We start from the raw sequence: 14,424 nt of genomic DNA, 5'->3' as shown, positions 1-14,424 counted from the left end.
ATCATCAAAGCCATCTCTGGTAAAAGTCAAACGGAAATATCCGGGACAGCTCTACCACCAGACAGAGCACAGCTTGTTGCCAGATGTCTTTGTGGGTAATTCACAGTAGTAACTCTTTGTTATAAGAGGAGCCAAGGGAGCTGCGTGGCAATGAATAGTGATCATCTCCATTTGAAATGTGGTCTGATCTATTATAACCTTTAAAGTCACTACATGATCACAGGTTGATCAAGAGCTAGTCCACCCAGCCAGGCCGCTAGACTATTGGATAAACTGGGGTCGTGAGGCACAGCTCGACCAGTATTAATTTCCCAGTTTGCTTCACTCTCTCTTTGCTCTTGCGGATGTAATAAAACAATGGAGCAAGTGTGTTTTCTGAGTGGGCTCTGGCTCACTTCATGGGAAACAGTAAGTAGCTGTCATGCCCCGTAATAACGACTGTTCCTCACTTTTCATTTGCACATGATTGAATAGCATGGTTTATTAGTGGTCGGATGGTGACATCCCATTCTGCTGCTCGTTGTGTTAATAGGAAGCCGTCTTCATTATGTATCAACCAACCGCATCATTGTATAATCACCGTTCCCTATATTGTGGGCTGCTCTTTTTTTAAAAATGTTTTAATTTAACTTTATTTAACCAGGCAGGCCAGTTTAGAACAAGTTCTCATTTATAACTGCGACCTGGCCAAGATAAAGCAAAGCAGTGCGACAAAAACAACAACACAGAGTTACACATACAGTAAACAAACGTACAGTCAATAACACAATAGAAAAATCTGTATACAGTGTGTGCAAACGAAGTAAGGAGGTAAGGCAATAAATAGGCCATAGTGGCGAAGTAATTACAATTTAGTAATTAACACTGTGTGATAGATGTGCAAATGAGGATGTGCAAGTAGAAATACTGGTGTGCAAAGAGCAGAAATAGACAAAAAACAAATATGGGGATGAGGTAGGTAGTTGGTTGTATGAATGGGCTATGTACAGATGGGCTGTGTACAGCTGCAACGATTGGTAGGCTGCTCTGACAGCCGATGCTTGAAGTTAGTGAGGGAGATATAAGTCTCCAACTTCAGTGATTTTTGTAATTCGTTCCAGTCATTGGCAGCAGAGAGCTCAATAGGGCTTTGGTCAAAAGTAGTGCACTATATAGGACAGAGGTATTCAACTCTTACCCTAAAAGGTCCGGAGCCTGCTAGTTTTCTGTTCTACATGATAATGAATTGCACACACCTGGTGTCCCAGGTCAAAATCAGTCCCTGATTAGAGGGGAACAATGAAAGAACACAGTGGAACTGGCTTCAAGGTCCAGAGTTGAGTTGGAGGGCTATAGGGAATAGGGTACCATTTTGGATGTATCCCATAATATTCATGGGGTCCTCCTCCATGTGATTAAGGGGTCACATGAACTTGAATGGCTGCCAATGAACCTCCTTATTGCTCCTACTTTCAGTGTTTACAGTCAGATTGTAGTCTAAAGAGTTTCCATTGAATCCCTAGGGCAGGGGTAGGCAACCCTCACACTTCATGCTTGGAAGACCAGGCGTGTTGAATTTAGGCCCTGAACTGATCAATTACCTCAGTTGGTTAGGTGTGGTGCCTAGTTGGAACAAAATCCTGCAGTGCCTGCAGTTACAGAGAAATAATAAACAGTAGATACAGTATATTCAATAGGATTTAACAAAGATAGTAAAATGCAGTCAATTCAGACTGTCCACTTGTGCTCTTTGCCTCTTGCACTTGTCAGTCAGACCAAAGTATTGTGTGTGTGTGTGTGTGTGTGTAGATGCAAGTGCGTGTGAAGGCTGTTGTCTCCCTCAGGTATCGAGTCCAGGAGAGTGAGAGTCTCCTCTCACTCTTGATAGAGGACGATCACTCCAGCGCCATGAGCACTTGGCACTTGAACCATGGCACCCAGCTCCTCAGAGAAACCCAGTGTCAAACCCAGTGTCATACAGCCAGGGATCCCTGGACCACAGCCATCTTTACTGGATTTTACTGAGTACAAAGCAACAATACAGTCCCTCAGTTCAGATATTTCAGAGCTAAACGCCACCAGTGGGCCCTGTGAATTGCTGTATTTTACAGGCAGCTTGGATAAGAATGGGTTTCATATTGAGCTAATTGCGCTGCAGAGAGTCACTGAGTGGAGGAATATATAATGTTATGCAGTTCCTCCTGAAGGGTTGTTTGTCTCCCAAATGTGCTTGTGTTTGTGTTTTGGTGTAAAAAAACTTTTGTTTGGCTCCCGGTTCTGTTTGGTGTTGCGTTGCTCTTTGAAAAGTGTTCTTCTTTAAATACTTCCTGGGAATATCATTTTTCTTCACACATTTCTTGTGACTCATCCATTTGAGACATTATACATACTGGTACAGTATCTATTAAAGAGTCATCACATCATAGCAGACTTACAGGAACAAAAAACTCCACACATTACTCCCATGTAGTTAAAAAAAAATGTATTTAAAAAAAAAAATCACCTTTATTTAACCAGGTAGGCCAGGTGAGAACAAGTTCTCATTTACAACTGTGACCTGGCCAAGATAAAGCAAAGCAGTGCGACAAAAACAACAACACAGAGTTACACATGGGATAAACAAACGTACAGTCAATAACACGATATAAAATATTTATACAGTGTGTGCAAATGTAGTAAGAGTAGGGAGGTAAGGCAATAAAAAGGCCATAGTGGCAAAATAATAACAATTTAGCAATAACACTGGAGTGATAGATGTGCAGATGATGATGTGCAAGTAGAGATACTGGGTGCAAAGAGCAAAAATAAATAACAATATGGGGATGTGGTAGTTAGGTGGGCTATTTACAGATGGGCTATGTACAGGTGCAGTGATCGGTAAGCTGCTCTGACAACTGATGCTTAAAGTTAGTGAGGGAGATATAAGTCTCCAGTGATTTTTGCAATTCGTTCCAGTCATTGGCAGCAGAGAACTGGAAGGAAAGGCAGCTAATGGGGGAGTTGGCTTTGGGGATGACCAGTAAAATATACCTGCTGGAGCGCGTACTACGGGTGGGTGTTATGGTGACCAGAGATAAGGCAGGGCTTTACCTAGCAAAGACTTATAGATGACCTGGAGCCAGTGGGTTTGGCGACGAATATGAAGTGAGGGCCAGCCAACGTGAGCATACAGATCGCAGTGGTAGGTAGTATATGGGGCTTTGGTAACAAAACGGATGGCACTGTGATAGACTACATCCAATTTGCTGAGTAGAGTGTTGGAGGCTATTTTGTAAATGACATTGCCGAAGTCCAGGATTGGTAGGATAGTCAGTTTTACAAGGGTATGTTTGGCAGCATGAGTGATGGAGGCTTTGTTGCAAAATAGGAAGCCAATTCTAAATTTAATTTTGTACTGGAGATGCTTAATGTGAGTCTAAAAGGTGAGTGTACAGTCTAACCAGATACCTAGGTATTTGTAGTTGTCCACATATTCTAACTCAGAACTGTCCAGAGTAGTGATGTTAGTCAGGCGGGCGGGTGCGGGCAGCAATCGGTTAAAAAACATGCATTTAGTTTTACTAGCATTTAAGAGCAGTTGGAGGCCACGGAAGGAGTGTTGTATGGCATTGAAGCCCGTCTGTAGGTTTGTTAAGTGTCCAAAGAAGGGCCAGAAGTATACAGAATGGTGTCGTCTGCGTAGAGGTGGATCAGAGAATCACCAGCAGCAAGAGCGACATCATTGATACACGGAGAAAAGAGTCGGCCCGTGAATTGAACCCTGTGGCACCCCCATAGAGACTGCCAGAGGTCCGGACACCAGGCCCTCCGATTTGACACACTGAACTCTATCTGAGGAGTAGTTGGTGAACCAGGCGAGTCAGTAATTTGAGAAACCAAGGCTGTTGAGTCTGCCAATAAGAATGCGGCGATTGACAGAGTCGAAAGCCTTGGCCAGGTCAATGAAGAAGGCTGCACAGTAATGTCTTTTATCGATGGCGGTTATGATATCGTTTAGGACCTTGAGTGTGGCTGAGGTGCACCCATGACCAGCTCGGAGACCAGATTGCATAGCGGAGAAGGTACAGTGGGATTCGAAATGGTCGGTGATCTGTTTGTTAACTTGGCTTTCAAAGACTTTAGAAAGGCAGGGCAGGATGGATATAGGTCTATAACAGTTTAAGTTACCATACTCTCTGATTATGTTATACCTGTGAATGTGACTGCGAATCTCATGAGTTTTTATTGTCCTTTCTGTGTCTCCGTAGGAATGACAGCGGCTGCCTCCCTGGTGTCTCTGGCCTGGGCCTTGGCATCCTATCAGAAAGCCCTACGAGACTCCCGGGATGATAAGAAGCCAATCAGCTACCTGGCCGTCATCATCCAGTTCTGCTGGCACTTCTTCACCATTGCCGCCCGGGTCATCACCTTCGCCTTGTTCGCCTCCGTGTTCCAGCTCTACTTTGGTATCTTCATCGTCCTCCACTGGTGCATTATGACCTTCTGGATAGTCCACTGTGAGACCGAGTTCTGCATCACCAAGTGGGAGGAGATTGTCTTCGACATGGTCGTGGGGATCATCTACATCTTCAGTTGGTTTAATGTGAAGGAGGGTCGTACTCGGTGTCGGCTCTTCATCTACTACTTTGTGATCCTGCTGGAGAACACTGCTCTGAGTGCCCTGTGGTACCTGTACCGCGTCCCTCAGAGCACCGATGCCTTCGCCGTCCCCGCCCTCTGTGTCATCTTCAGCAGCTTCCTCACCGGCATCGTCTTCATGCTCATGTACTACGCCTTCTTTCACCCCAACGGGCCCCGATTCGGACGCTCACCCAGCCTCGTGCTGGACGACCCCACGGCTGCCTTCACGCTGCCCGCTGAGGGGGCCACCAACTCGTTGAGGTCCAACCGTGGTGTGCCTCTTATATCGGGGGACGGCACCATTGGCAGGGACGGCAAATACACAGAGAGGGACGGCTGCATGCCCGTGTTTCAGGTGAGACCCACCGCCCCCTCCACGCCGTCCTCCCGTGCCCCACGCATCGATGAGACAGTCATCAAAATAGACCTGTGTCGGAACCGCTATCCGGCCTGGGAGAGGCACGTATTGGACAGGAGTATACGCAAGGCCATCCTGGCCATCGACTGCTCCCCTACGCCGCCCAGACTCCAGTACAAAGATGACACTACAGTTCAGGAGCGCCTGGAGTATGAGACCACGTTGTAGCCCTACACTGCTGCCTGGATGTTGGATGCTTGGATGTTGGATCCTTGGAAATGCAAAACCGTAACAAAGGATGACCATCAACTTGGATTTACAGCAGGACTGTGGCAATAATAAGTTATTAGCTCTCTCTCACTCTAGATACTAGCATTGAACCATGATGTTGATTGTCATGGGCAAGAATAGACACATATTATTAGTTGATGTGACGGAGGGATATATTCATGTTTTCTAAACAGAGTTCCTCTTTTTGGGTTTATTTGGTTGATGTTGTTGTTATTGTATTTTATTTTTTATTTATTTTACTTACGTCCGTCAGGGAATCTCTTATTTGATAAAAGGCCATTGCGCACACATACACATAAAAAAAATGTAGCCCAATAGTCTATCAGAATAAAAGCAGTGTTCTAATGAATGATATCATGCCCTTTCATAACAGATCCTTATGAAGGTTCGTAACAGGTTACAACAGGTTATTAATGTTTACCTATGATATCTCATATTTACATTAATTTCTATTACCAACATCTTAGACCTGCAAATATGTACTTTACATTTATAAGATACAAGTAATATCCCCTGATATAGTGGACGTGTTGAATAACAAAAATAAGAATAATAAGGTCAGTTAATGGTCCTGATTCATATTTAGGATGGTTCTAGTTATTTCTAATTCAAAGTAAACAGGCAACAAAGTAGTACACGCATAGTCCGTGATGTAATTAGCGACATGAGTAGGGCTTTGTGTCTGTCATACTTTACATGTGTACTGGCCCATGACTTCTGATCTGATTTCATCAGCCATGTTGTCCTAGTGCCAAAAGGTCTGAAACTACTGGATTTTGTGGCTGTGACTGCCAGTAACTGGATATTAGTAGATTCAGGCAGGGCAGAACTGCTATTTACTTTGAAGAAGCTTAGTACTGTACCTGGTAATCATGCTGTTTATATGCTAAATAAAACCGGAATGTTCGTGTATTGTGGAGAGACTGAAGGACAAACCTCATCTTTGTTCTCGCCTGGATAAAAGGTGGCATGCCAAGAAAACCTTCCTGGCAGCTCCTATTTACAGTCCAGCCTCGTCCAGCTGTGGTCTGGGCTGCCATGCGTCCATATGGCTGATAAGGATCAGTCTGCTGGGCCACATAGTGCTGTTCTGTACGGACAGGAGGAGAGGATAAGAGACAAACGAGCAGCCACTTCAGCCAAACTACTCTCATAACTGAAGCACCTGCAGGATCTACTGTCATCATAGATGCCGCATTCTTTTTTACGTTTTACCTAACTGATGTAAAAGTGTATTGCCATCCGTGTGTGTGGGAGGAAGTGTGTGTGTGTGTGTGTGTGTATGCGTGCGCGCTCATGCGTGCTTGTAAGAGAGGAAAAGCATGGCGCAGGATGGTATGTGTAGATGCTACAATCAGTGGTCGGTTTGTCTGCAGCTACATATTGTCGTGCAATGAACTAGAGACATGCACTTCAGCACTATGGTGTGAAAGGCTGCTGTAGCCTATACTCAACACAAGATCAGTACCAATTCTAGGGTGTATACCACTATCATTGTAGCTGTCAACATCCAACATCAATGGTGTCAAGATGGTCTTTTGAGCAGGAAACAACAAGTATTTCACCTTTTATGCTCCGACTTAAGCCCCAGGCACTATGACTGTGGATGTGATATCTAAAAAATATCTTCAAATATCTTGCAAAGGTGTCTTCACAAAAAAGAAAGTGTGTAGCTTCTCTTTCAGTTCTAGGTCACAAGCGCTTCTTTTTTTATGTCTTGTTCGTTTGAACTATGGAGAGAAGAGGGTGACAAGGAGGAGGGAAAAAAACAAGCACAAAACTTCTGTGGAATTAATCAGAGCACATTGAGGGAAGGAAACCATGATATTCAATGTGAGAGTGAGAAAAGGCCATTGATCAGTCCAGAAAGATGTGCCTGTTGTTTTCAACTAGAGCTAGATTTTAAATCTCTACTGAATGGCTCAGATTTATTTTTGTTGAATTGTTTTTGTTGAAATGTCTTATTTGAATTATTCATATCCGTTCGAATGTGGGAAATTCTTGGTTTAATTTGCTTTCACATCATTTGCCTTGTTGTTGCGACATCACACAAATTGTCTTAGTTATGTCTGTTCCCTTCTGTTCTGTGGCATGTTTTACTCAACTGCATTAAATATTCAGAAGTGAATGCCGCTACACATTCAAGAAACTCTCTAAAAAGTTTTTGGGGGTAATACATGCAGAAGCACTGGGTAAAATCATGTCCACAGCTCTTCTTCTGAGTTGAATTCAGTGTGGATGAGCCCCTTCAATTGTTTGATTGGCCTGTTTGAGTGTTTAAAAAAATACAAATATGAATAAAAAATGTAGAATTATTTCTGAGAAAAAACAATCTCAATCGACATAGAAATGGCAACAACAACAACAACAAATATGAAACTGTAAAAATGAAAATGGACTTACATTTATAGTCTCTTTATGCTGCTCTACACCGAATTCAACTCCAAGAAAACAGAGCTGTGGACATGATTTTACCCAGTGCTTCTGCATGTATTACCAAAAAGAACGTTTTTAGAGAGTCTCTTGAATATGTAGCAACATTCACTTCTGAATATTTAATTGAGTCGAGTAAAACATGCCACAGATCAGCCACCGAAAAGCTAGACAGTCAGGAAGCATAAAAAAATCCAAAAGCGATGGATAGACGGCAATTTTCAGCAAACTTTGATGGCGAGGAAATATAACCAATTTTAAGTGTGGCTCTCCGGACCTTGGTGAAGACTGAATGCAGCCTGTGGTGCAAAATGAGTTTAACACCCCTGCATTAACCTGTCTGTGTTTTAAGGTTAATTTTTTAAAAAGCAGATTTTTATTTATTTACAATGAAGACAGAAACCAAATGGCACAGGGGGAAATCAAGAAAGCACAGGCTTAGAAATGAGCAAATTATCGTGAATGGCACAACACTGGTGCTTTTGTTCTATTTTATCTTGGGATCTCTCTATTTAGGTCTGCTATTGATGATACACTTAAGAGGGCAAATGAATTGCTCATCATTAACTAGTGAATCATTGAAGGTCACTTGGCCTGGTTCCATCTCCTCATCAATAAAACATGTAGTAAATTATTCTCTCAATGTCACCTTGCACGTCTTTAGCTTGTGTTGCTTTCCTTTAGTCAATCTGATCCATGTTAACATGAGATTTTATCATGTTTTGTTCATATCCCATTATTTGCTTTCAACTGCTATTTCCATTTTCAGTGGGAGTCCCAGTGTTTATGATTTATTGGGGTCACGGCCACAAATAGACAACGCGAGTCTTGTTTTTCAGAATAGTGGTGTGTGTGAGACTGTGTCCTCATACAGTAATATCCACAGTATTCATGTACATTGCGAAAAATGTACAGATACAACAACTGCTGTCAGTCCCATCCAAATGAACACCCACTGGACTCACCCAGTACACCACCTCTACAGTGGCTTGCGAAAGTATTCATTCCCCTTGGCATTTTTCCTATTTTGTTGCCTTACAACCTGGAATTAAAATAGTTTTTTGGGACGTTTGTATCATTTGATTTACACAACATGCCTACCACTTTGACGATGCAAAATATGTTTATTGTGAAACAAACAAATAAAACAGAAAACTTGAGTGTGCACAACTATTCACCCCCCCCCCCCCCAAAGTCAATACTTTGTAGAGCCACCTTTTGCAGCAATTACAGGTGCAAGTCTCTTGGGGTATGTCTCTATACATTTGGCACATCTAGCTACTGGGATTATTTTTGCCCATTCTTCAAGGAAAACTACTCCAGCTCCTTCAAGTTGGATATGTTCAGCTGGTGTACAGCAATCTTTAAGTCATACCACGGATTCTCAATTGGATTGAGGCCTGGGCTTTGACTAGGCCATTCCAAGACAGTTAAATGTTTCCCCTTAAACCACTCGAGTGTTGCTTTAGCAGTATGCTTAGGGTCATTGTCTTGCTGGAAGGTGAACCTCCGTCCCAGTCTCAAATCTCTGGAAGACTGAAACAGGTTTCCCTGAAGAATTTCCCTGTATTTAGCGCCATCCATCATTCCTTCAATTCTGAGAAGTTTCCCAGTCCCTGCTGATGAAAAACATCCCACAGCATGATACTGCCACCACCATGTTTCACTGTGGGGATGGTGTTCTCAGAGTGATGAGAGGTGTTGTGTTTGCGCCAGACATTGCGTTTTCCTTGATGGCCTAAATGCAAAATCTGACCAGAGTAGCTTCTTCCATATGTTTGGGGAGTTTCCCACATGCCTTTTGGCGAACACCAAACTGTGTTTGCTTATTTGTTTCTTTAAGCAATGGCTTTTTTTTCTGGCCACACTTCCGTAAAGTCCAGCTCTGTGGAGTGTACAGCTTAAAGTGGTCCTATGGATAAATACTCCAATCTCCGCTGTGGAGCTTTGCAGTTCCTTCAGGGTTATCTTTGGTCTTTGTTGCCACTCTGATTAATGCCCTCCTTGCCTTGTCTGTGAGTTTTGGCGGGCAGCCAACTCTTGGCAGGTTTGTTTTGCTGCCATATTCTTTCCATTTTTTAATAGTGGATTTAATGGTGCTCTGTGGGATGTTCAAAGTTTCAGAAAAATAAATTCTAACCCAACCCTGATCTGTAGCTCTCCCCCACTTTGTCCCTGACCTGTTTGGAGAGCTCCTTGGTCTTCATGGTGCCCCTTGCTTAGTGGCGTTGCAGACTCTGAGGCCTTTCAGAACAGTTGTGTGTGTATATATACTGAGATCATGTGACACTTAGATTGCACACAGGTGGACTTTATTTATCCAATTATGTGAGCAAAGGGGGGGAATATATACGCACACACCACTTTTCTGTTTTTTTATATTTTATAATTTTTTAAACAAGTAATTTTTTTCATTTCACTTCACCAATTTGGACTATTTTGTGTATGTCCATTACATGAAATACAAATAAAATTCCATTTCAATTACAGGTTGTAATATAACAAAATAGGAAAAATGCCAAGGGGGATGAATACACTGGCACTGTAAAAATACGAGACTTGTGCGAGACTTACAATCTAGCCAATGTTCTACGATTTCTATCTTTAGAAAAAAGTAGTGTTGAGCTTAGGGTCAAATATGAATATGTGTCAGTCACTTTTATAGGGCAGAGGGTCAGGAAAGGTCAAAAGAGTCATTATTAGTACATCAAAAATACATTCTCTGTTGTCACAACGGAGTGGGAAAATCTCCTTTGGTCTTATGGGTGATAATGATGAAATTATTATTACACCATCTGTAAAACCCATCTATACAGAAACACTTTTCAGGAAGGCATATTATTCTTTAATATAAATAAATAAATACATGTTTTAGCACATCCAGGGATTAATCTCAGACTACCATTGTTCATCATCATCTCTGAAAAAGTGTGTAAATTGTACATATACCTACCTCAACTTGGTTTCTGAACAGAATACCCTCCTCTGACGTCATTGACACATGATACTGTACTGATCTTCTTACCAAGAGCATAAATCCAAATGTGAAACAAATGATAAGGCGTTCAGTGTTTTGATGGTGGATGGTATTCTGTTTACCACTGTAAGTGCATCAGCAAGCAGACTGAGACAACAGGAAAATGCACTTGTCAACAAACCCGCTTCATTGTTTAAGAGGAATTCATGGTTGTGACTATTTAAGCTGCTTAGGCCTATATCTGTTTCGTTTGCCTTAAGAAAATATTTCTATGCTTTTGTTTAATTTATTTCAATCTCATAAGGATTTGTTTTTGTCCTCTGGTTTTGTGGTTATGATGATCAAAGTGGTGTGAGGTCTCTAGGTTTATCAAAGTTCTCTGTTCACGACCCAATAGCAATGTGTTTCTATACAGTTACTGTGCTTATACTATTATATAATTATCCACAATGCAAGATAGACCTATTAAACTCACAGTTTAAATGAGAACCCTTGACCCAGGAAATGGAATTGTCCTTCTTGTAGTAGGTCATACTGAAGACTTCCAACAAAAGGAGCTACTAATATTATGTATTGATTTGGATCCATTATTAGGGGTTGAGTTTTGTTCTGAGGTATTCATCAACATTAGATACTAGTAATGTAGACAAATAGCAGTGATGTATTGTATCATACTATTCCAGCCCTACTGTAGCCAATATAACATTAGTACAAGCACAGTAACAAATGAACATAGGAATGTCATTCCATTTTGTTAACTTCTAACGCATAGTGTACAGATGTCCTTAGTGTCTCAGTTGCAAATGGAAGATCACAATAGTAATTGAAAAACAAAACTATATAACTGTAAATAAATGTATGCAAATGTACATGTTAAAAGAACATTCCTCTCAGAGTCCTGATTGTGAAGGGTGTCTGTTGACTGGAGGTCGCCGCCACAAGATGGCAGTTACATATGATGTAATACAGATTAAAATAGTGTGGTGTATGTGATGTATTAAATGACAAAAATGCAAAAAAACTAAAAAACTGTTAATTATTGGTATTTTAAGTAAGTTGCATTGTGTAATGAAAGTCTGAAGTGCTTGAACTGCATTCAATCAGAATTAAACTAATGTTATTGTAAATTGAACAGTAAAAACAGAACATGACATTTTTGTATATATTGAATTTTTGTAAATTTTTATTTGATTCTAATGCAACACAAAGTACCAAAATTAATTTAATAAAGTACACTGTGGCCATTTCTTCAGCCTCCACTTAGATAATTTATGTTTTGGTAACACAGGTTGTCACATTATGTGCATGCAACTCTAAAGATATGGGAATAATGGTAATGTATTATACCATGATTCATATATTTTCACTAGAGCCACTGGTTATACAGCCTTCCAACAGCATTGTTATTGATATAATGCAGTGTTTGCAGAATGGGCAGTGAATGAACAAAAGATCAGCACATTTACACACCGATACATTTAAGTGCATTGAGTTCTTGGCTTTGAATACTGTGTGTATACAGTATGCAAATAGGTAGGTGTGGGTAAAATGTACATTCTGCATGATGACATACTAGATAATAGGTGCAATTTACCTCTTCATTCATTATTGAAGAGGCTGTATCCACTGACAATGTATGTGTCCCAAATAGCACCTTATTCCCTATTTAGTGTACTACTTTTGACCAGACCCTATGGGCCCTAGCCAAAAGTACTGCACTACATGGATGAGGGTGCCATTTGGGACACAACCAGTGGCCACTGCAGCCCACCAGAGGCGAATAGGTGAACAGGATATCAGGACAGACAGGGAGAGCTGTACAGGTGTCAAAGCCTCATAACTAGACAGTACTGGACTGAAATAAGCTGTACAATATGTGATGTGGATACCAACAATGTTCCATAACTCAGATCTCTGCAGGCCTGAGATGTAAGTGTTATGGAGTTTGTGGTGTTGCTCATCACTGTGAGATGTAAGTGTTATGGAGTCTGTGGTGTTGCTCATCACTGTGAGATGTGAGTGTTATGGAGTTTGTCTGCTGAGAAATATCCCCAAAAGCCATTGAAGAAATCCCATTATTCTTTATTGGAAATATTAGGTAATTCTCACCTTTGGATTGGCATCAGTGAGCAGTGTTTTTATTCGACAGGTTAGTACAAAAAAATACACTAAGTGGGTTTTAGCATAGGCTACACATTACAGTGAACTTAAACATTAGTTACATTTGACTTACAGTATATCACAAAAGTGAGTACACCACTCAAATGTTTGTAAATATTTGAGTACATCTTTTCATGTGACAACACTGAAGAAATGACACTTTGCTACAATGTAAGTAAAGTAGTGAGTGTACAGCTTGTATAACAGTGTAAATTTGCTGTCCCCTCAAAATAACTCAACACACAGCCATTAATGTCTAAACCGCTGGCAACAAAAGTGAGTACGCCCCTAAGTGAAACTTGACACCATCTGAACCAAATAAGTTTATCTTGGTCTCATCAGACCACAGGACATGGTTCCAGTAATCCATGTCCTTAGTCTGCTTGTCTTCAGCAAACTGTTTGAGGGCTTTCTTGTGCATCATCTTTAGAAGATGCTTCCTTCTGGGATGACAGCCATGCAGACCAATTTGATACAGTGTACGACGTATGGTCTGAACACTGACAGGCTGACCCCCACCCCTTCAACTTCTGCAGCAATGCTGGCAGCACTTATACGTCTATTTCCCAAATACAACCTCTGGATATGACGCTGAGCACGTGCACTCAACTTCTTTGGTCGACCATGGCGAGGCCTGTTCTGAGTGGAACCTGTTCAGTTAAACCGCAGCTCAGTTTCAGGGTCTTGGCAATCTTCTTATAGCCCAGGCCATCTTAATGTAGAGCAAAAAATATTTTTTTTCAGATCCTCAGAGAGTTCTTTGCCATGAGGTGCCATGTTGAACTTCCAGTGACCAGTCAGTATGAGGGAGTGTGAGAGCGATGACACCGAATTTAACACACCTGCTCCCCATTCACACCTGAGACCTTGTAACACTAACGAGTCACATGACACCTGGGAGGGAAAATGGCTAATTGGGCCCAATTTGGAGATTTTCACTTAGGTGCGTACTCACTTTTGTTGCCAGCGGTTTAGACATTAATGGCTGTGTGTTGAGTTATTTTGAGGGGACAGCAAATTTACACTGTTATACAAGCTGTACACTCACTACTTTACATTGTAGCAAAGTGTCATTTCTTCAGTGTTGTCACATGAAAAGATATACTCAAATATTTACAAAAATGTGAGGGGTGTACTCACTTTTGTGATATACTGTATATGCCAGAAATAATTACTTGATCAGTCTTATTGAAACATTACAATCCTGAAAAACACTAGCGCAGAAAAGTTACCCAGAGGTTTTATTAAAGAAAAATGTATATTGTTTGAAACCACTTCCCAAATACTGTCTGTGGCGCCATTTGCATTTAAGAGTACTGAACAAAAATATAAAACGCAACATGCAAGAATTTCAAAGATTTTACTGAGTTACAGGAAATCAGTCAATTGAAATCAATTAATTTGTTCCTAATCAATGGATTTCACATGACTGGAAATACAGATATGCATCTGTTGGTCAGACACCTTAAAAAAATGGGCCTCACAATGTGCTTCAGGATCTCATCATGGTATTTCTGTGCATTAAAATGCAATTGTGTTTGTTGTCCGTAGCTTATGCCTGCTCATACCATAACCACACCACCACCGGGCACTCTGTTCACGTTGA

The 14,424-nt window shown here is 41.3% G+C and overlaps 1 protein-coding gene across 1 annotated transcript in view; it reads left to right on the top strand.

Moving 5' to 3' along the window:
* Positions 1-11,906, top strand: part of LOC110530335 (XK-related protein 4) — a 66,186-nt gene extending 54,280 nt beyond the window's left edge. Inside the window, exon 3 of the mRNA XM_021613300.3 lies at positions 4,227-11,906. Coding sequence (XP_021468975.1) covers positions 4,227-5,185 — 959 coding nt within the window. The 3' untranslated portion in view covers positions 5,186-11,906. The remainder of the gene's footprint in view (positions 1-4,226) is intronic.
* Positions 11,907-14,424: the final 2,518 nt, after the last annotated feature.

This window comes from Oncorhynchus mykiss, chromosome 8, assembly GCF_057628025.1.
Source record: "Oncorhynchus mykiss isolate SJ-2025 chromosome 8, ASM5762802v1, whole genome shotgun sequence".
In the NCBI taxonomy this organism is placed as follows: domain Eukaryota; kingdom Metazoa; phylum Chordata; class Actinopteri; order Salmoniformes; family Salmonidae; genus Oncorhynchus; species Oncorhynchus mykiss.
The sequence above is the reverse complement of the archived record's forward strand: the minus strand, read 5'-3'. Positions and strand labels throughout refer to the sequence as shown.